The 21,261-nt window shown below is 40.0% G+C and overlaps 1 protein-coding gene and 1 long non-coding RNA gene across 4 annotated transcripts; one reads left to right on the top strand and one right to left on the bottom strand.

The window, feature by feature from the left end:
- Positions 1-7,048: 7,048 nt before the first annotated feature.
- On the bottom strand, positions 7,049-20,964 carry LOC101161825. Of its 3 annotated transcripts, none has more exons than XM_004076753.4 (10): positions 19,506-20,964; positions 17,734-17,934; positions 16,069-16,326; positions 14,060-14,128; positions 13,476-13,529; positions 13,168-13,196; positions 9,584-9,604; positions 9,046-9,498; positions 8,715-8,930; positions 7,049-7,851 (listed from the first exon to the last, which is right to left on the bottom strand). In XM_004076753.4, the coding sequence occupies exons 2-10, from the start codon at positions 17,738-17,740 to the stop codon at positions 7,573-7,575; spliced, it is 1,386 nt and encodes a 461-aa protein (XP_004076801.1). In that variant the 5' UTR covers positions 17,741-17,934; positions 19,506-20,964; the 3' UTR covers positions 7,049-7,572. The 3 variants fall into 3 exon arrangements, with proteins under 3 accessions (XP_004076801.1, XP_023818552.1, XP_020564761.1); XM_020709102.2 differs by lacking the exon at positions 7,049-7,851 and adding an exon at positions 8,547-8,594; XM_023962784.1 differs by lacking the exon at positions 19,506-20,964 and having other exon boundaries at positions 17,734-18,071.
- Positions 12,848-14,126, top strand: LOC110016413. The gene is made up of 3 exons (XR_002291713.2): positions 12,848-12,960; positions 13,500-13,628; positions 14,013-14,126. It is a non-coding gene; the product is annotated as an uncharacterized LOC110016413 (long non-coding RNA).
- Positions 20,965-21,261: the final 297 nt, after the last annotated feature.

The following is a 21,261-nucleotide window of genomic DNA, read 5'->3' as shown; positions in this document are numbered from 1 at the left end:
AATCTGAAAGAAAAGACTTTCATCTAGAAGCGACTCAAAATCCAGAGAACTGAGAGAATCTTAAAACCAGAACAGATCCTTAGTGACTGAAGAAACCTGATCAACTCCTCAAAGCTGAGAAAACTGGGCTATTTGAAATCCAGCTTTTATTGTGATGAAAATCTTTTTTTCCCCTTTGTGAAATTTTAATTTATATTTTGAGTTGTGGTTGCAGTGTTGTGTGTTTTTTCACTTTGAATTTGTTAAAAGGAGAAAGATTTTAAAAATGATTGGATCGCATCACTTCCTGTGTTGTCCAGGACAAAACCAGCAAACAGGAAGTGACATAACTTGAAGGTGCTGCACCTTCGTGAGGTACAGGATGGACCTGTGTGGTGCTTTAAATAGTGCAGTGGGAGTGACTGGTTCAATTCCCGACTTGTTAACAAACCGTCTCTATAAAAGCTGACTTGGCGTGAGATCCTCCATGGACCAGAACCTCCCTGCTCAGATGCAGATAGAGTAGTGTGGTGCCAGTGTCTCTGTGCTTCAAGCAAGAAAGTGCTGGTTCAATTCCCAGTTAGATATAAGGGTCCTGAGGAAGTGATGTCATCGTGTGTGTCTTTAGACCTGATTGTTGATTTTTGAAACGTGTGGCCGCCTTAAGATCAAAGGAACAAAGAACCGCAGCTCTGGTGTAGACGGATTAGCGCAGTGGGATTGTCTCTCTCCTTGAAGCTGGAGAGTGCAGGTTCAAGTCCTGCTAGTTGTTCATGATTCATGCTTGTGGTGAAGAAGAGACAGAGATGTTGGATGGCTTCATCTTTAGATGGTTGATGATCCAAAAGAGATCAATGGCTTTGTTGTGTTATAAGATGAAGGTTGAATACTAGAGATCATGCCACAGACAGTGGAGACACCTAGGAGGAGGGATACTGGTACCTGGAAAACTAGAACTGATAGGAGGAAACCATAGAAACCAAACCATGCTAGACTGTGTACTATTTATTTGGGGGGGATAGATTTTCTTTTACATCCCGCTAAGAAGCAGCTTTGAGCAACTACTCTTATACTTTCTCAAATCTATAGATGGTAGTTGGTAGAGGTCAAAAACAAAAATGTTGTTAATCTCTATAAATAAAAGTTTTGACTTACCTAGCACCTCAACACTGCCAGATCACCATTGTTGTTGTTAGCTCCTCTGTCAATCTGCACCATCCCTCCCCACCTGTACCTTCTGTGTTCTGACCCTCCACACATCCAAGCTGCATTCTTATTCTATCTAAATGCACATCTTCTTATGGGATCCTCTTCTCCTGGTCCTCCTTCCTCGGGGTGGGGGGCCAAAGATGAAGCCCCCTTTCCTGGCGTCCTGACTCCTCCTAGCCACAGCTTGAATTGTGAGGTGACTGAACACCTCCATGTCCCTGACTGGGACTTGAACCTGCGCTCTCCTGCTTCAAGGACAGAAATACTCCCACTGTGCTAATCTGTCTACACCAGAGCTGCAGTTCTTCGTTCCTTTGAGCTGAAGATGGTCCAGGAGCAGCAAAAACCAACAACAAAAACAGAGATGGGGATTGAACCAGCGCATCTCTGCTTTGGAGATCAAGTCACTTCCATCGCACTGTTGTGTACATCAGCCAGTCGATCACCATTTTTCCACCAAATGTGGTTTTCTGGGATTTGAACCAGCACCTTCTTGCTCTACCATCTCCATAGCAGCAGCTTTGGTTCCTTTCATCTCCATCAGTGGAACCTTGAAGTTGAAGTTTGATTGACAGGTGTACTTCACGCCTGTGACGATTGACGAAAAGAGCGTCGGTTCAAATCTTGAAAGTGGATCACAGGTGGATGGAGGCTTTGGTGACCTGTCCAGGGCGAGAAGCTGGTCTCATCGGTCACATTAGCACTGCTCTTCTGAGTCCTTCAGCCTGGAAGGACTCTCCTCATCCTCCTCCCTCAATATAAATAGCAGCCCCTCAGCTGGAGGACACACAAACCAAACACACACACACTCACAGTGTGGTCATTGCATGTTGGTGGGGCTGCAAAGATTTGTCCTGCTTCATAGAAATGTTGGGGTCAGCTGGCGATGACTTAAACATTTTCTCCTGACAAGAAGATCAAAAGTTGTATTTTTACCAGATATGAGTTAGCATAATTACGCTCGACTTGGTAACCCTGGGTTAATGCACGTGCACGTCAAGTACATGAAGACATTCTCAATGGATCGCCGATTTACGGAGTCACCATGGAAACGCGTGGAGAAAAAAAGAGAGCTCAATGCTTCAGTGAGATGGAGTCAGAGATTTTAATGACGACGTATGAAGATTATACGCCGATCAAAAAAGTAACACGGCTGCATCATCAAAAGAGAGTTTCTGCTTGGAGAAAAAGAACAGACAAATTAAACGCACGAGTTTCTATCTCATTTCATTTTCCTTGTGACGCATATATATATATATATATATAATTCATCCAATTTTGCCACCCTAAATAAATTACTTCTATTGGTAACAAGTGATTGAGTTAAATTTATTCAACCTAATTTCTTACGTCTATAAAACTTAATTAGTGTTTATACAACTCAAATGTACATATTTATCGGACTAAATGTCATATTTATGGAAGCAATTGTGTAGCATAAATAAAAAGAATAGTCAAAACCAGAAATGCTTTTTCATTTTCAAACTGTAACTGCATCAAATGACTCAAAAATGCTTTTTCCTTTTCTACTTTAACACGGCTTTTTCTGTCACTTAATTAAAATGATAAAGAAAATGGTATTTGACATTTCATTTTAAGAAAGGTCCCTGGTAAATGTGTAGCATAATTCATTTAGAAATGTCTAATTTGACAATTAAAATGGATTAATAGAAGTGCTTTTTAATTTTCAAAATGTAGCTGCATTAAATGACTCAAAATTAAAATGAAAAAGCAATATTTCAAAATACTGTTTCATTTTATACTTAAAACCGCTTATTGTGTGTCATAATTAAAATGAAAATGCGAAGAGGGGATTGCATTTGCATTATTTTACATCCACCCTGCAAAATCTGTAGCAAAATTCATTAACAGTGAGCATTAGCAGAGGGGAGGCGGGGCGATGACATCACTGCTTTCTCCGTGTGTCTGACACACCAGGAGCAGACTGTGTTAGCGGCAGAGAAGACGGCTTTTAGTTGGTTGTGAACTTCTGATGAGTTTCCACGGCTTCTCAGGACTACATAGCAGCATGTCCGCCTTTTGGTGTCTTCATTCGGACGCACCGTGGACAAGCTTTTTTCTTCGGACCGCCAGCTGCCTTCAGCGCGAAGCTCCCGATGATCGCTGAAGGCGGAACTGCTGCTGCAATCTGAGAAACCATAATATGAATTTGTGTTTCCAGTGGTGTCCAGAACAAAAATAAAGGCTGATGTAATTCCCACATATTTACAAATTTATTTGCAGTTTGGTGCTGAACTTGCTGTTCGATGACAGCTGGAGCCCCATCAACAGATAGCAGATTTCTCCATGCTAAACGTTTGCTGGTTGGACCAACACACACTCAGCGCGAAGCTGCCGGAGACTATCTTCATATGTGCTTTTATTAAAGTTATGATTGTATTTAAGGGCCTGCTCTGCTCGATCATATGTTTTTAAATCCCTGCGGTCAGATGACGTTGAAGTTGACTTGCGATTCACATCTTCTGATTCGCGAGGGCACTGAAGCATTCCGCTGCATTTTTCGCATTAAGATCACCTAAAACCGGGTCCTGTTCACAAACCGCTGGACCTGGACTGCTCAAACCTGGATTCCTGGATCTTAATGCGAAAAATGCAGTGGAATGTTCCTTTAGTGCCCTCGCGAATCAGAAGCTGAGAATCGCAAGCCAACTTCAGCGGCCGGACACACGGAGTGGAAATGCTTTTTCTAAATGAATGTTGAGACAAGGTGCGCGGGGTGGATGTAAAATAATGCAAATGCAATCCCCTCTTTGCAATTTCGTTTTAGTTATGACACACAATAAGCGATTTTAAGTATAAAATGAAAAAGCATTTTGAAATATTGCTTTTTCATTTTAATTTTGAGTCATTTGAGTTACATTTTGAAAATTAAAAAGCACTTCTATTAATCCATTTTAGATGTCAAATTAGACATTTCTAAATGAATTATGCTAGACATTTAGCAGAGAACATTTTGAAAATGAAATGTCAAATACTATTTTCATTATCATTTTAATTAAGTGACAGAATAAGCAGTGTTGAGGAAGGAAATGAAAAAGCATTTTGGTGGATTGTTTTTTCATTTTAATTTTGAGTCAAAAAATGCAGCTTCATTTTGAAAATGAAAAAGCATTTCTGGTTTTGACTTTTCTTTTTATTTATGCTACACAATCGCTTCCATACATATTACTCCAATTCAATTAAATCTTTTTCCATAATAAATTATTATAATTCTTAAACTCTCATATGTCTAAGTTTGAGCCGGAAGATATACTCATTTGTATAACAACAGAAAGAAAGAAACAGTTTAGATTCCATGAATGCATTTATTTACCAATTCTCCAAATTGCCAAAACAAAAAACAACACTAGACAGTGGGGGTGCTATATAAACCCATCATCCTCCCCCTCCCTCTCACTCATGGTGCAGAGGCTTAAGCATAGTAGGACAAAATAACTCAGCAGAACACAGTAAACAACTGAACACATTTGTACGACGGAGTATTAGGGCCACCAAAAAAAAAAAAAAAAAAAAAAAAAATTCAAAAAAAAAAAGAAGTTAAATTATGAGATTTTAAATCGTAAATTTAGGAGATTAAAAACTCGTAAATTTACGACTTTTTATCTCATAAATTTACGAGAAAAAAGTCGTAGATTAAGGAAAAAACACCGAAGTTGTCCGTTTATCGGAACGTAGCTTGAAGGTTAAGTATGTGGAGCCTTTTGTGAAGCTTCATTTCCGGATTATTATAGGTTTAAAACAAAGAGATTCTGAACCTTTTGGCTACTCAAAATCAGATTATTGTCAATGTAGCCATCTTTCCGGGGTTCAGTGTCAGTAAAGCGGAGTTTCATATGTAAAATAAGGAGCTCAGAGACACGTTTGGGTGCAGATGATCGCTGCAGCCTTTATTCTCCTTTTCATTCACATATCCTGAAGTTCATCTGTCTGATTACGTCATGAAGCTGTCATCCGAACACCAATGCGGAAGTAAACAGTGTTACATACGCCTCCTCCTGCAGATGAAATGTCCTGTTTCAGCATAAAACAATAAAGAGGAATGAAAATTGTCTTCTATATTAGCTTTAGAACATTGAAAATGCCAAAAAAAAGTGCTCCTCCTTTTGTGTGACGGAAGCGTCACACAGACGTAGAGATCTTGTCTTTGGTGGAGGAAGAAAGGATTCAAGCGGACAGCTGCGGGGACACCCGATGGCTTCATCGGGCTGCAGTGATCCTGCAAACCAACCATCAATAAATAAAACTTTAATGAATCGTAAATCAAACAAATGACCTTCCAGACATTTGGAACGTTATCAATAATCATTCAGCTCACCTGTTCAACAAAGTTTAGTCGGTCTGCTCTGCTGCTGCACAGCGTTCACCTGCTGCTATGCATATTCACTTCCACTGTAATCTCCTAAAATTACGAGTTTTTTTCTCATAAATGTACGACTTTTTATCTCCTAAATTTATGACTTTTTATCTCCTAAATTTACGAGATAAAAACTCGTAAATTTCCTTTTTTTTTTTTTTGGTGGCCCTAATACTCCGTCGTACATTTGGTCAAAAACCCACACTTAAACCCAAATCCGTCCAGAGAGGCAAGGAAATGGTATCCCACAATTCTTTGCGCTGCCGATCTAACAGCAGCACCAAAGTTACACTTTCTAAATTGAATTAATTTGAATGAAAATGAAATAACTGTCTGATAACTACGTGTTATTTTTAAGCTGACTTGACTCAAAAATTGATTTATCTTAACTGAAGAAAATAATTAAGTTAGATCAAAGTAAAAAAGTTTATTTTTTCCAACATCCATACGTGGTCTTATCACCCTCTCACGGTGGAAAAAGTGTTATCTGAGCTTCTTCATCCACTAAATCATCTTCAAATGGACACGCCATGCTGCTTCACCTCTCTGAAAACAAACTAACCTTCAACTTAACCTGCTCCAGACCAGGTTATGTTCAGATAAAGGTGGAAAGATTTCATGTAATCCATGGACACCAGTGAAGATCACAAATCATTGAAGAAAAAAGGTTCAGCGCACTGTCTAGTGGGTCTAGATGACCCAACTCCCAATGGTAAAGTGCCTAGGATAGCACAAGGGCTATACCTGCCCAGGTGTGGCCGGCCAAGCAAGAGTGCTGCGAAGACTCATCCAAGAGGTCAAAAAAGATCCCAAAACAACATCCAAAGAACTGCGGGCCATTCTGAACTCAATTAAGGGCAATGTTCATGACTCCACCAAAGATGAGCTGCACAATGGAATTCCACAATGAAAACTACTGCTGAGCAAGAAGAACACTAAAACTCATCTCAATTTTGCCAAGACATCTTGATGATCCCAAAGAATTTTGGATAATATATATTCTGTTATGATGAGACAAAAGCTGAACTTTTTGGAAGGTCTGTATTCCATTACATGTGGCGTAAAAGTAACACTGAATTTCAGAAAAAGAACATCATACCAACAGTAAAATATGGAGGTGGTAGTGTGATGGTCTGGTGCCGTTTTGCTGCTTCAGGGCCTGGAAGACTTGCTGTGATAAATGGAACCACCAATTCAGAAGTCCTCCAAACAATCCTGAAGGAGAAAGTCGGCCATCTTTTCATGACTCAAGCCTGAAACCCACTTGGGATCTGCAGCAAGACACTAACCCAAAACGTACCAGCAAATCCACTTTGGAATGGCTAAAGAACAACAAAATGAAGATTTTGATTTGATTTATTTCAAGCATTGTAGTCAAAGCAATCAAGAATTTACACAGATTTGTCAAACTCATTCCAGAAATGATAAAATGCATAGATTAAAAACAAAAAATAAAGCAAAAAAAGACACTTAAATCACATTTGCTAAAGTGAAGTCAAGTCAAGTAGAGCTTTATTTATTGCTTAAAAAGGAGCGGAAAGAAGCAAGCTTATGTAATCCCACCACCAAAGTCTTGAGCCGAATTCCATTGAAAAGTCATGACGTGACCTTAAACAGGCAGTTCATGCTCAAAAACCCAACAACAATGCATGCATTACAACAATAATGCAAAGATGAGCGGTCCAAAAGTCCTCCACAGCGCGGTGAAACTCATAGCAAGTTATTGCAAACGCCTGATTGCAGTTGTTGCTGCTGAATGGGGGCCCAACTAAATATTAGCTTTAGGGGGCAAATCATTTTTCACACAGGGCAATAGAGGTTTTATTGCTTTTATCCCTTTAATAATAAAAAATCATTTCAAAACTGCTTATTTGACTGTTTTTTAATGGAAACATTTAAGTGTGGAAAACATGGAAACATAGCGCTTTTGGGTTTCTTTTCATTAGGAATGAACATTATAATACACTTAAAAGCTCATAACTGAATTTGCATGTTTTAGGCCCTTTAAGTTACACCCTCATCTGAACTTTTGACTCCTTCATGCCGCTGAGCTTCAGTATTGTGTTTCCTTTTATTTCAGCTTCAGCAGAATAAGGGATTTTTTCCAGAAGCCTCTCCTCAAAGTCGGATCCCTGCTGGATACCCAGCTCTTCTGCGAGGACTGCAGAATCCACGATGAAAGTGTTGACCTGCCCGTTTATCCCAGCGTCCACCTCCGTTTGCTGGACCCCTGAACTTTTAACGCCGATGATTTCTATCTGGACGTCCTTGTAGGAGGTGCTTTGCAACTAGAAGAGAAGGAGTCAGAGTTTTCATTTATGGACAGTTTTGTCCTGGAACACAGAAAGTTTGGAGCTTCAGAAATGTTGATGCAAACAGTAAAAATAAAAAAAAATTCTAATAAAAACAAACTTTAGTCAAGAAGTGTGAAGAAAATTGTTTTATTATCATCATTGATTAAATGTAGTTGTGTAAATGTATCTTTAAATGTTAACTCAGATTGACCTTTTCTGAAAACAGTTGTGTGTTTGTTCATCTGCTTCTCATCCCAGCTAGGAAGAGGGGGTTTTATGGCACACTGTCCTCAGCTGATAAGGGATACTGTTTGAAGTTAGAATCCACCTTAAGGGGTCATTATAAGACACCCCCTAATGAACTTTTTCTCTTTGTCTTGAAATTGTTACCTTTTTCTTGAGTTCTTCATAAAAGCAGCACAAGGAGAGGCAGACCCTTTGAGAAGAGAAAGGTGGTGGACCTTTTCCATCACATTTGCTCCTCTCCCTTGTGCATAAGAAACTTGATTCTTGTTGTGGTTTGTTGTTTATAGTTGTGTTTTTCTTTAACCCTTGTGCTATCCTAGGCACTTTAACAGTGGGAGTTGGGTCATCTAGACCCACTAGACAGCGCTCTGAACCTTTTTTCTTCAATGATTTGTGATCTTCACTGGTGTCCATGGATTACATGTAATCTTTCCACCTTTATCCACCTTTGTCATGGTAGGGAGAACACGTCAATGGAAGGGTGGGGTCATCTAAGATAGCACAAGGGTTAATGTCTAGATGCATTTATCTGACAAGAAGAAATACAAATTTAGACAGACCGTGACTTTGAAATGACAAAGAAAGACAGCATGATGCACGCAGAACGCTACCTTGAAGATTCTGGTGAAGTCTGTGGAGTTCAGTGAGATGGTTTCATGATAGTGATTGGTCGTCACATTGGTCACTCTGACTAAATCTCCCACTGAAACATCTCTGAGCTGCTGGATGTCTTGGCCCCACAAAGTGATGATGATGGAGCCGGTCGTGTCTTCAAGTTTAAACTTCTTTGTCTTTTTTTTGGTGCGTATTCCCTCCACCTCAACAGGCTGGATTTTCCGAATCAGAAAAATGAAAACAAGATCAAGGTATTGAAAACCAAACTGACAGTCGTGGCCGAAAGACTGGGTCCCTCAAACCACAGAGGAACTGATGGAAAAGTACCTCTTTCACGGTTCCCTCTGCACTGACTCTACTCCTCGGTTCCAAACGTTTGATCTCTTCGATGGAGACAACTGGACGCTGTCCATAGACCAGCATCTGAGCCTCCAGCTCCAGATCTTTGGGAATATCAAACTTTCCTGCCTTTGATGTATTGCTTCGTTTGGTGAATTTCATCACTTTTTCATGCGTGTTCTCATTTTTGATCACTTCTCTTTCCACAATCACGTTTCTGAAGTTGTAGTAGCCTTCCTTGTTGAAAACAGAAAAGTTCTCTTTCCCGTACACCATCACCTTGATGTAGCTGCTGTAATCAGCAATTCCCAGGTTGAAGAAGAACTTCTTTTCATTGTCCTTGGTTTTATATGTACGCAGGGCAGATTTCTCCACAACTTTTCCAACAACGCTTTTCTGGCCAAGGTCGACGCCACTCTTCAACTCTGCAATAGTTATCCTCTGTGCAGAAATCCAGATTTTAGATGCATTAAGAGCAAAAGAAGAAGAAAAGAAGGAAAATGTGGATTTGAAGGATCTCTCTTACCCACGGGGATGATGATGTCACCTGGAAAGAAGGGAATACACATTTATTATTTTTATCTTTTTAATCTTTTACTTTTATACCCCCCCCCCCCCCCACACACACACACACAATAGTAGCCCCAGCGTGTAGCAGCAGATGCTGTGTTATATAGAGGCCGGCGTTTATTCCATCCCAGACAGAATGGTGATGGCTAACAAGTCCATTTTGCAGTGAAATTCAGTCACAAGATACAGAGAAAAAACAGAGGAACAAATGATCAAAACATTGTGTTGTGTTCTGATTAGCAGAGTAAACTTTCTTTTCTCTTTGAAGCTTCAACCTCCATATTCAAAATCCTCTTTGCTTTCAAGCGGATAATTTTCCTGGAAATAAGTGAACTTGTCTGATTTTGCTTAATATTTCATTTTAAAATAGTTCCCCTAATTTGTAGAGGCTTTCTTTTATTTTATCCTGTTTCTGCAGCCGTCTTCTCAATGGGCGTGCTGCCGGGTACTCAACAGCTCTACATGTCAATCAAGTGACGTACTTCAAGGTGATGATAAATATTGCTGGCAGCAATTTTTCTAAAAATACATATATTATGTCCCACGAAAATCCACACGTCCTTAGCGATCTACTGGTCGATCGCGAAGGACGTAATGAGCACCCCTGAGCCCCGCCCCTTTACATGCTTTTTCTCTTTACCTGTCCACCCCACACCCCACCCCTGTAGGTTCTCTTCCTCTGTTTTCTACACAGTGCGCATATTATTGTCATTAGAGCAGCAAGTTGACATGATAGTACAGCCCCTTGCACATATTTCTCTAACTTCATATGGAAATGGGCAGTTTTAGTCTAGAAGACCATCACAAACAAAAAAAATGGCAAGTTTTTTCCTGTCTTGTTTTGTCCTTGTTGAGTTTTAGAATATCATCCGTCTTCCAACCTTTAACATCACTAAAACATTTAATACGTTTGTCAACAGGATCTAAATCATCAAGAGACATAATCACAAAGAGCTGAGTATCATCAGCATATCTGTTGAAGTCTATGCCATGTCTCTTAATGACATTAGTGGTAGGAAATACAAATTAAAAAGTGTGGACCTAAAATGGATCCTTGTGCTATACTTCAAGAACATTCAATTTTCTGTACTGGTACCCACGTCACTTGATGTATTAAAGAAAAAAAATTACATTTTCGTTGAAAGAGTAGGAATAATGTGATCACTTTGATTCCTCTTAAAGCACCATCCTTTGGCTTCAATGGTTTCTAAGCATTAATGACTCTGAGTCCAGGCGGTTAAACATCCACAGATACCTTTCAAGACAATTTAGGAGAAAACAAAAGTTAATTCTAACAGTCTTATGTAACAGGTTGAACTATTTTTATTGTTTTTTTTTTACTTGTGTGTAAAATCTGGAGGGCCCCTGAAGTCAGCAGCTCATGATGCTGGATTGGACACAGGTGTGCTCTGGTTTTAAGAAACAGTGGGACGTGAGAGGGAGAGAGGCTCTGAAGGGAGGCCATGAAAACCAGCTCTGAAGAGAGGAGACAGCAGGGTGCTTTTTCCAACGTCTAGTTAAGAGAACGGCTGGCCTAGAAGAGCCAGACCGCACAGCAGTAGAAGCCAGCAGACTGAGACGAGCAAGAGGCGGGGCCGACAGCGGAGTCCCTTGGAGGAACGCTCACCGGGTGAAGCAGTGAAGTAGCGCCAAACTGATCCAAGAGGGACGCCCTGCGAGTCGGGACAGACGAGTGCTGGCCTGCAGCAGCTGAGCAAGGAGCCAGACAGCGGTCAGAGGGGGAAGCGACACTGGAACGCTGGGGTGTGTGGTTGTGACCCCCCCTCTTCGAGCCAAGTACCCCTCTGTTGTTTTATATATTTTTTGGGACAATCCAGGGAAGATTTTATGTAGTCGCCAGTGCTATATTTTAATTATTGCATGTTATTTAATATTTTACGGATTGCATTTTATTTGCAGTGCTTTTATTGAGCCTGGTGTTTTAGTTCTAAGTTCTCCCTGGGTTTTTCTTCTGTATTTTTTTTAGACAGAACCTCCTGGCTCCAACGAAGGGACAGAGCAAAAGACTCAGCCAACATCCCTCATTTTTATAAACCCTTTGTGCTCCCTTTTTGAACTTTGGTCCCGGAATCCCAGATTTCTGCGTGGCTACAAACTTGGCGTTGTCTGCAGGATTTGGATTTTGTGTGGAGTCAGAACCTGGGAATTTCATGCTTTAGTGCTCAAACTCCTTAAAAAAATGATGATGCCCTTGTTACCTGGTGCAAATTGGGTGCCAAAATTTAGTGGTTTTGATAGTGAACTTAAATATGAGGCCTGGAAGGAACAACTGCAGGGACTGATACCATATGTGGGGCAAACAGAGCAAAAGGGTGGGTGTGTTAGTGGGGGCCCTGACGAGTGTTACTCGGAGACAGATAAATGTTTTAACAGAGGAAGAGCGTAACACAACTGCCAAAATTTTTAATGTATTGGATGGTGTTTACCAGCAGCGTGTTCAAGGCCCAGTAGCCAGAACACAGTTTTATGGGTGTCGACAAAAACCAGATGAACCCTTGCAGGCTTTTATTTTAAGACTAAAGGGACTTTATTGCAGGCTGCGGCAACACCACCCCGATGGATCAGCACTTAAAAGAGCAATTCCTGCTTGGACTAGAGCCGGGGTCGGCATCTGCGGCTATTAGCAAAGTCTCCTGCACCTCTTCGGGTGCGACTCGGAGCCTGAGTATTACTTGGACTGTGGGTCCCTTAATGCAAAACCTTCAAAAAATTTCCTGTTTAACTGGCCACTTATTTCACCCAAAATTTCTCTTTTTAGCTCCGACTTCCAGTCAGTCCTCTCTGTATTGGCATGACGATCATTCCTGTCCAGAGGACAAGCAAGGTCGGCTGAAGATGCTGCTCCAGAAGTTGGCCATAGTTTTCTCCACTGAAGAGACAGACTTTGGGAGGACCTCCATGGTGAGGCACTGTATTCCCCACAGGAGATTCAGCCCCCACACATGAGTACTTTAGGCCTCTACCCCCCCTGCTCTACAAAGACATGCATGCCCTTCTAATGAACATGTTGCAATGTGGCGTCATCGTAGAAAGCAGAAGCCCATGGGCCGCACCCATTGTCAGGGTGAAAAAGAAAGACGAAAGTTGCAAGTTTTGTGTAGTCCTCTTCCCAGAATCGAAGAGACCCTGACCTCCATAACCCAAGCAGACTGGTTTCCACCCAGTTGGCGTCCTTCGACCTTGAGATCTAAAACTGGAGTGGACGAGAGAATGTCAACACTGATGCCCTCTCCCGTCACGCCATTCAGTGCCATCTCCAGCAACCCACAGCCACCACTACGGCACGCCTGATGACATCTGCCATTGTAAACGGTGAGGAACAGCAAATTGCACATCAACCCAGTGAGTATATAGCCGCACAAGAGGCAGATTCAAATTCAAACCCCAAAGAGGTATGTGGAACAGGCTGTGCACCCTTCCTATCATAGTGGGAACCCGATCAGTAAGGAAGCACAAAGACTCCTCAAACACTTCAAGAAGACACATCCAAATCCCAGAATTCTGCATGGCTACACTTACCTTGTCAGGTTGGGGGCTCTTCAGATGATCTTGGAAAGGAAAAAGAAAAGTCACTGAGTTTCTCCAATGCCAATGCAGGGCTTGCATGTATGATCCTATGGGGAATTCTTTATGTAAAATATGTGTGTGGTGGGAGTTCTTTAATCTGAACCCCAACGGTGCATATATCTTGGAGCTACACTGTGCTGAAAAGATGTAGGTGAACTTGTCTGGAGACCTCAGGAAGATCTAGCCACCTCGGTCTACAGTGAAGAGTGCAGTGGAGGTGGGGCTCAAGATTGGTCAGATATGGACACTTGAAGACTGACCTCTGTCTTTGTTTTTGCCAGCAGAATCCTCCACCACCTGGTTCTTCTCTGAGCCTGTCAAAGAAATGATGAGTAAGTCCTGAGCTCAGCAGCCTGTGACGCACATCTGTGTGAAGACATCAAACCCCTTTACAGAGAAAGTTTCTTCTCCAAGTGAGTAAAGAGTGTTTTCAGATGTTGAAGGTAAGTCTTAGCTAGATGCACCTGTACAGGGGGCTGAGAAAATGTAAAAAGAAAAAAGTACAACATGCCTACATCTCACCTACTTCACCTGAACTTTTCCTTAGGTGCAGTAATAGTGTTTAATATGACCTGTGGCCCCTAGGAAAATATGTGCATTTGCTCTACAGGTTCACTGAGAACATTTAATCTGCATGCCCCGTACAGGTTTGCCCCTTTTTTTTGCCTGCAGGCGGCCTGTATCCACCCAAAAGGGCAATTGGGACTAGAGTTCTAAACCGCAAAGATGCTTTTCAGTCAGATATTTGCAAAATATTTCCTGTACTAACTCCTCACTTGGTCTCCTTTTGTTTACAGTGAAAGGGAAGAGTAGAAACTCATTGAAAGGATTTAAATTCACCAACCAGCTGCAGATTTCTGCTGCAGGATCCTCTCTTCTGGTTCGGGGTCAGCCTCTTGTTTCCTCTTTTCCCCTGCAGAATTCATCAATTGTGAAACCAGTCACTTACAAAAATTCAGACAGACATGGAAACTGAAGGTCCAAAACTATGGTACAGTGAGTGTCTTTCAGTGAGTAGCTAAGGGTTTTTAATGCTCATTTATTTCTAAGATGTGCACACTTTGAAGTCCTTCTTCAGCTCATCTTTAATTGCTGCTGCTCTGTTTGTAGACCGGATAAGGAAGACTTTAATATTGGTCTACTTTGATGGACGTGATCAGCAGGAACTGCCCTGATCTGAGGCTCTCAAACCATTCTCTTGTAATGAAGGTCAAAGTTTGGGCTCTGCACTGAGATCATTACTGGCAGGGTCCAATCCCTTCATCTTAAAGATGAATCATGATTTTGTGTTGTATCATAAATATGGTGATGAATATTCATGACTAGCTCATGTCAATGTACTATTTTATTACATTTTTTTTTAGAGAATATAGGATTCTTTAACATAACCTATCACATTATGGGTTTTATTACCACAGTAGTTCATTCTGCTTTACTCAAGTCCTGAGAAGAGAAATAAAGGATAGTTTCTTAAATCTGCTCCTGCAGCAGCTGCGTCTCTTTGTCAGCAGCACAGAGAGAGCCGTTCTCATTAAAAAGAAAAACAGCCCCGATCTTTTCTCTGTTAAAATGCATCACTGACACCTGCTGTCAGTTTAAAATGTTTTTTAAGAGTTTTTTTTAAGGGTTAGTGAGTCCAGAAGTCCACATCTGTGAATATCTCACTAGCTTGACTGAACTCTTTCGTGCCTCCTGATGATCAAACTAGCGCTACAATTAAAGGCTGTGATGCGTTCATGGAGTGTTTGTCTGGAATAAAAAGCTTGAATTATAAAGCGCTGATAATGAAAAGAATAAATTACATCTCTGATCCCTGATCATTCTACAATATCTGAATGCGGTTCAGTCATCAGCCACAAGATCAGGCCTGATTTGCGATTACGAGATCAGATTGGGGCATCCTTAAAATAAAGACAACTGAATTGATTAATTGGTTGATTTCAAGCACTAATTGTAGACAATCCAATAAAAAAGACAGATTTATCAAATTCTTTACAGAAATGATGAAATACACAAGTAAAATAAAAACAAAGAAACACTTCAGTCACATATGGTTAATCAAATACAGTGATCGTTAACTAAAGTCAAGTACAGCTTGATTTATTGCTTGAAAGGAGTGAGAAGAAGTGAGTTTATAATCCCATCCCCACTGAATTCATTCATTTGATAGTTTTACAGTTTATATTTTTAGTTTTTTGTAATCCGGTTCTGATCAGATAGATTCTTTTCAACAAAATCCAGTTTCTAGTAATGACTGATTATCTTCAGAAAACATTCATTCATGATTTCGTATGAGAGGATAATCAAGAACATGTTAAAAGGTGTCATGGCCAGAATAGTTATTCTGACCAATAGATTGAATAACAGCTGTTCATTTCTCTGCAGAAGTCTATGGGATTTTGGCCTCTTGGAACCAGCGGGAACTTCATCTTTGGAACGCCAGGGGGGAGGGGTCCCGCAGTCTAGTTCTCATCTACAGTCAATTGTCCTGATTGACTTTGAGATTCCAAATTGAACTCCTGGATTCTCCCTGTCTGCCTCTGGCCCTCTTTTTGCCCACCGGATCTGCCTTTGCTTTTCCCTTTTGGGTACTGGCTTCTGGATCTCTGGACTTGGAACTTCGGACAAGGACTTTGAACCATCACTTGTTTTTCTACACTAGACACTAGTAGAGATAGTCCTTGTAAGACTATCTGTACCTTGCATCTCCTCCAAAAGCCCCATGGAGTGTTTTCCATTACCTGCAGCCCTCTCTGACTTCTTGATCTAAGTTCTTAAATAAATCTGTATTTAACGTCATTCTGAGTCCTGATTTTATAAGTGAGTCTCAATTTTGATTCTGTACACTTTTACCTGTTTTCTTCTTCCCCACAAAGGGCTTCAGCAGGTCCTGGACTGCACGGTCATTCCTGGGAATCTTTTTCATAATGTTATCCACCACATTGATGGACTCCTTCTCTCCATAAACCTGGAGTACCGTTTCAACCATCTGCGGCCTGGATCCTGTCTTCTTTCTTCTTGGAATCTTTCCCAGAAGCAGCAACATCTTCTCATATTGTTCCTCATCCAGTTCCTCCATGATGCTGAGCAAAGCCGACTTCAAAGTTACTTCTGAAACATTCACAAAAAAAACATATTTTTCTTCATAATGTGTTCATTTTTAAAGTGGCTCAATGAAGCAAAAACAACAAAGCCTGTAGCACACTCTAGAGGCCATCATGTGTTACTGCTTGACCACCGAAGGTTAAATCTTTAAGATTTCATGTGGCCTCAAATCTAAGAAATATGACAGAAGAAAATGTTTTTGTTGATTTGATTAGATAAAATTATTACTGTTTGCAACATTTGATTTTATTTCTTATGGTTTTTCATTAAAAATCTGCTTTATGGAGGATCCTGGGTGTCTCTGGAAGCACAAAGAAGAGGTTGGAAACATTTACATACATCTCATTGGACTGAGTGACTGGCGTTCTGAACAGGAAGTACCTGCTGGTTACAAGAAGCCAAAATCTCACAGACTTCTATTGAAAAATAAACAACTGTTATTCATTCTATCGGTCAGAATAGAACAGAATATCTTTATTTATATAGCTCTTTTCCCAGAAGAAATCACAAAGTGCATTCATGATCCAATACTTTTTTTCAGCAAGGTTTTCTTTCTCTCACAAGTTATCCAAGTTATGAACTGACCAATCAGTTGCAGTTTCTGAGGGCGTGGTCTGAATGTTTCTAATATATACGGTGACTTGGCTTGCCCACCTTTGGTTATTTGGCACATGAGAATAAACCTTCACGTTTCAAGAAGTGTCTCTTCATCATTGCCCCAGGGTCACGGTTTTGTTTGGGTTCAATATATGACTTTTGTTTTACAAAACAACAACAAAAAACGACTTAAAAATCTGTTGTTGTTTTTTTTGTTTGCTATTAAACAAGTAGCAATGAAGAAAAACATTTTTGCTGACTAACACTAAGGGTGGTGTAAAGTAAAACAATACCAATGAATAATAAATCTAACATTTAGCACAGCACCTGCTTGACACTTATAATAATCCCCCCCCCCAACACAAAATCCCTTGGCGGGAGGCCGTGTCGCGCCTTTTAACATGTTCTTGATTATCCTCTCATACGAAATCATGAATGAATGTTTTCTGAAGATAATCAGTCATCACTAGAAACTGGATTTTGTTGAAAAGAATCTATCTGATCGGAACTGGATTACAAAAGAAAACTTAAATTATCAGTAAAGATGAATGTGATTAGAGTTCCAATCACCCGCCATATGCAAAACTTTCAACAACAAAAAAAAGGTTTAAAAAAAGGGCGGTTATCGTCACAGCACTACAGCCGAGAGATTTTCAAAAGTGAAACACAAAAATACACATTTATTAGAACATTCATAAATCCAACACGTTACATAAATCAACAAAACACCAGCTTTCTTTTTTTCTAACCATGAACAATTCGAAGGTTTTAATAGAAAACAGGTTGTTTTTCTAAGGCAGAAGAGTTTTGACTTACCTTCCATTTTCTTTCTGCTTGGTTTGTTCGTGTGAGTTGTTTAGTTTTCTTTCAGCTTTATTTACCAAAAAAAGTGGCTTCAATTCCGCCCAGTTCAAAAACCCCGCCCAAATGTAACCTCGAAGACCGCGAAGACCGTGAGTCCGTCTCGGGAAGTTACAGATTGTGGGCGGAGCCAATGAGGGGGAAAAAAATCCCTTCCTGTAAACAATAATTAAGAAGTTTCAGAATAAAAGTTTTCCAGTTTGTGAAGTTTTAAAAATAACCTCTTTTGGGGGGGAAATACTCATTTGTAAATAATTTTCAGTAAAACATTGATAACATAAAGGATTAATAAAGATTGGTGTTTAGCTGACGTTGTACAGAAACCATGTTTTAAAGACAGTAGTGCTAATAATGTATAACATTATCTAAGGGCCAACAGCTTTTATTGTTTGAAAAAACATCTTTAGACAAGTCACTTAAAAAATGTATTGACACAGTACACAGAGATCAGAGACTGACAATGTGTTTTAAGCATTTTTAACATTTGTTGTGTTACTAAAGAAAATGAAATACTGTGATGCAAAACTTTTTAGCCATTTTATGTTGATCTATTAACCCTTTAACACCTGAATGTATTTCCAGTGACAGAAAAAATGTTTTTGCTTTCAAGTAGAAGGTAAATTAAGGTAAGCTTGTAGCAGAATTGGTTTAGCACATATTTGTATTAGTAGGAGGCAAGGGGGTTAAACATGGCAGTTTTAATGTACATACCCTTTTCCAAAAAGCAGAATATCATGGAAAAGCTTATTTCTACAATTCCTTTCCAAAAATTAAAATTTCATAGAATATACTTCAGGGCCCAGTTATTTGTTTATTTTCACATACATTAGGGTTCCAGCTCATAAAACTCATAGAATACTCAAAAATCACCATTCATTTCAAAGTTTTCAAATTTTCTGAAATCCCATTTTTGTGGATTTATGGCGATCTGCGCTCCGCTGCATCCGCCTGGGAAGTCTCAAACACGCCTGTCAGTACCCGATTTGTACAACTACCCGTGTTTTAGAGTCAGGGTATGTCTTGGGATGTTAATAACAAAATTAATCTTAAAATGTTTATAAAACTGAAAACATTTATAATAATAAAATGGTTTACTTTAACGTTGAAAAAAAATATCCTGCTGGAGACTACATATGGGCTAAAAATGTCTTCTTCTATTTACTCCCTGAGGTCAGAAGACACAGCGCCACTTCCTGAAAATTTATTAACTATGTCAACACAGACACGTTAATGGCAAAAGCAGCTGAAGCAGCCCCTGACTTCTCAGAGAAAACGCGCTCACTACTCCTCTTTTCCTGTTGCAAACATATAAAAAATAAAAACGATCAAACAGAGAGTATGACTCGAAGCCATGTGGCCGTCATTAAATCAATTATCATTGAGATTTTCATTGTCTATGATGGCAACAATGGACGTTTGCACAGTGTTGCATTAAGGCGATGTTCTTTTATTTTTTGGCATTGTAATCCAGTTGGAGAAAACTCTCTGTTGTTGAGGAAAACAGATTCACAGAGTTAAAAAGACTGAGGTTAAAAGACTCGGACAGTCATAAAGGAGGCAGAGCTGTTGGGAAATGCTACCAACTGCTGATCTTTATTTATGTTTTTTATTATAAATATTTTTTTTAAACATTTTTGATCATAAGTTTAAAGGTTTACAATCTTGAAACAACAAAGGTATACAAAATATACATGTTAATGGAGTAAAGACAAATCAAGTTACTTAACTGTTGCAATGTTGGCCCCATAGAGGAAGTGACGTAATATTTGCACATGCACTGACTGATCAGGTAGCCGTTACAGATCGGGTAATCGCCTATTGCAGCCTAGCAGCCTCTGCTCGCTACTCTCTCTTGTTTTTATCCTCCTAAAACAGGCAAAATAACCAAAAATATCGCTGTTAATATTTGACCGTGCAACTTTACAAACTGCACCCTTTATCTCAGTGTTTTGGAGTGATCTACAGACATATCTCCGAAAAAAAAGTAGTGAACATGGTGTCTGAATTGCTTTTAAAATTCAGGGCATTACATAGTCCTTATAAAGCACCATTTTATAGGTCTATTATTGTGACTGCAGCTCGGCTGGATTTGATGCTTGGTACTTAATATCGGCGGTTCTCAAATAGGTGGACAACAAAAGCGCAGACTAATGAAATATTAAGAGGCAAAGGGTTGTCGGAAAACTGGCACAGGGAGAACAATAGGAGATTCATCAGGGATCATAGGTTTAAATAGTACTTTTAGCCAGGCCGAATATCATGTATCTAGAGGCGGACAACAAGTCTCTAAATGGAAATGCTCTTAGTCGAGTGTCATCTGCTTGAAAGCAGGGCAGGCTGTGAGGATGCCAACACAAATTTTGAAATCTTGGAATTGGAAGCTAGAGAGAGCGTCAGAGATGTTTTTTAAAAGACCAGGGATAAAAGTTGCTCGTAGTATAAAGTTATTCAAACACTAAACCATGTCAACTGTTACATTAAACAATTGATCATCGCACTTCTTGAATGTCCTTTGTCAATAATCTCCACCGTGGCTTCATTATCGCAGAACAACATGATCCCTTAGTGGACCATAAGCCCTCCCCCAAAGCGAGCATGCTACCATTATAGCATAGAGCTCAAATAGAGCTGTGGATTTGGGTTCAGCATCCAAAATTTCTGGCAGCCAGACATAAGCAAATCCCTCGTCATAAAATTATGCCCCAAATCCAACGGCGGGCGCAGCATCAGTAAACAAGTGGAGGGAGTCCAAGACTCGAATCGGTCATTGTAATAAACGAAACGCCACTCCAAGCATAGAGAAGGAGAGACCAGAAACACAAGTCAGAGAGACAACCTTTATCCATAATCGCGAATGTTTGGGCTGTTCGGAAAGTGTTGTTCGAGTTGGAAATAAACAGCCACTAGCCCTGTTCAAGTGCAAAAAATAAAAAATCAAAGATTGTTGTCAAAAAAGGATGTGTTAATAACTTAAAAATGTGTTAATAACTTATTACTACGGTTAGAACTCACTCGTTTTTTATGTAATATCAACAGCGTTTGTTTTTAGCATTCGGCGCTAATTCGCGCTAGTGTTAGCTTTAGCATTACCGAAATTGATGAGTTTCCAAACAATGTAGATAGTCGATTGAGGAATATAACATATTAAACACATCATCTTACGTATTTACAAATATATTTTACAACAGATACTTGATACTTTTAAATATACTTACATTTTTAAGTCCTCTTTCTCGCGCAACCGTCCGCCATCTTCGAATAATTCAAGCGCAGTGTATTGTGGGTCACACGCAATGCATTCTGGTATGAACGCAGTGCATTCTGGGCAATATTCGCCGATCGAGTGAGCATCGATCCACACTGGTTTTTCGTAGAGAATTCTGGGAAATTTCTAGTGCACATGATTTTTGAACTGTAGATTCGGACAGCAGGGGGGGTGACCAAGATGGCGCTCTGAACAGTCGTGTTTGGCTGAGCTCTGCA

This window comes from Oryzias latipes, chromosome 14, assembly GCF_002234675.1.
Source record: "Oryzias latipes chromosome 14, ASM223467v1".
Lineage (NCBI taxonomy): Eukaryota > Metazoa > Chordata > Actinopteri > Beloniformes > Adrianichthyidae > Oryzias > Oryzias latipes.
Note: the sequence above shows the minus strand (reverse complement) of the source record. Positions and strands in the feature narration are given on the sequence as shown.

Coding starts and splice junctions, on each gene's coding strand:
- LOC101161825 (XM_004076753.4), bottom strand. Junction 13,197..13,475: donor TGGCAAAAACAAAGACAGAG/GTCAGTCTTCAA, acceptor TTCCTTTCCAAG/ATCATCTGAAGAGCCCCCAA. Junction 7,852..8,714: donor ACTTCACCAGAATCTTCAAG/GTAGCGTTCTGC, acceptor CTTCTCTTCTAG/TTGCAAAGCACCTCCTACAA.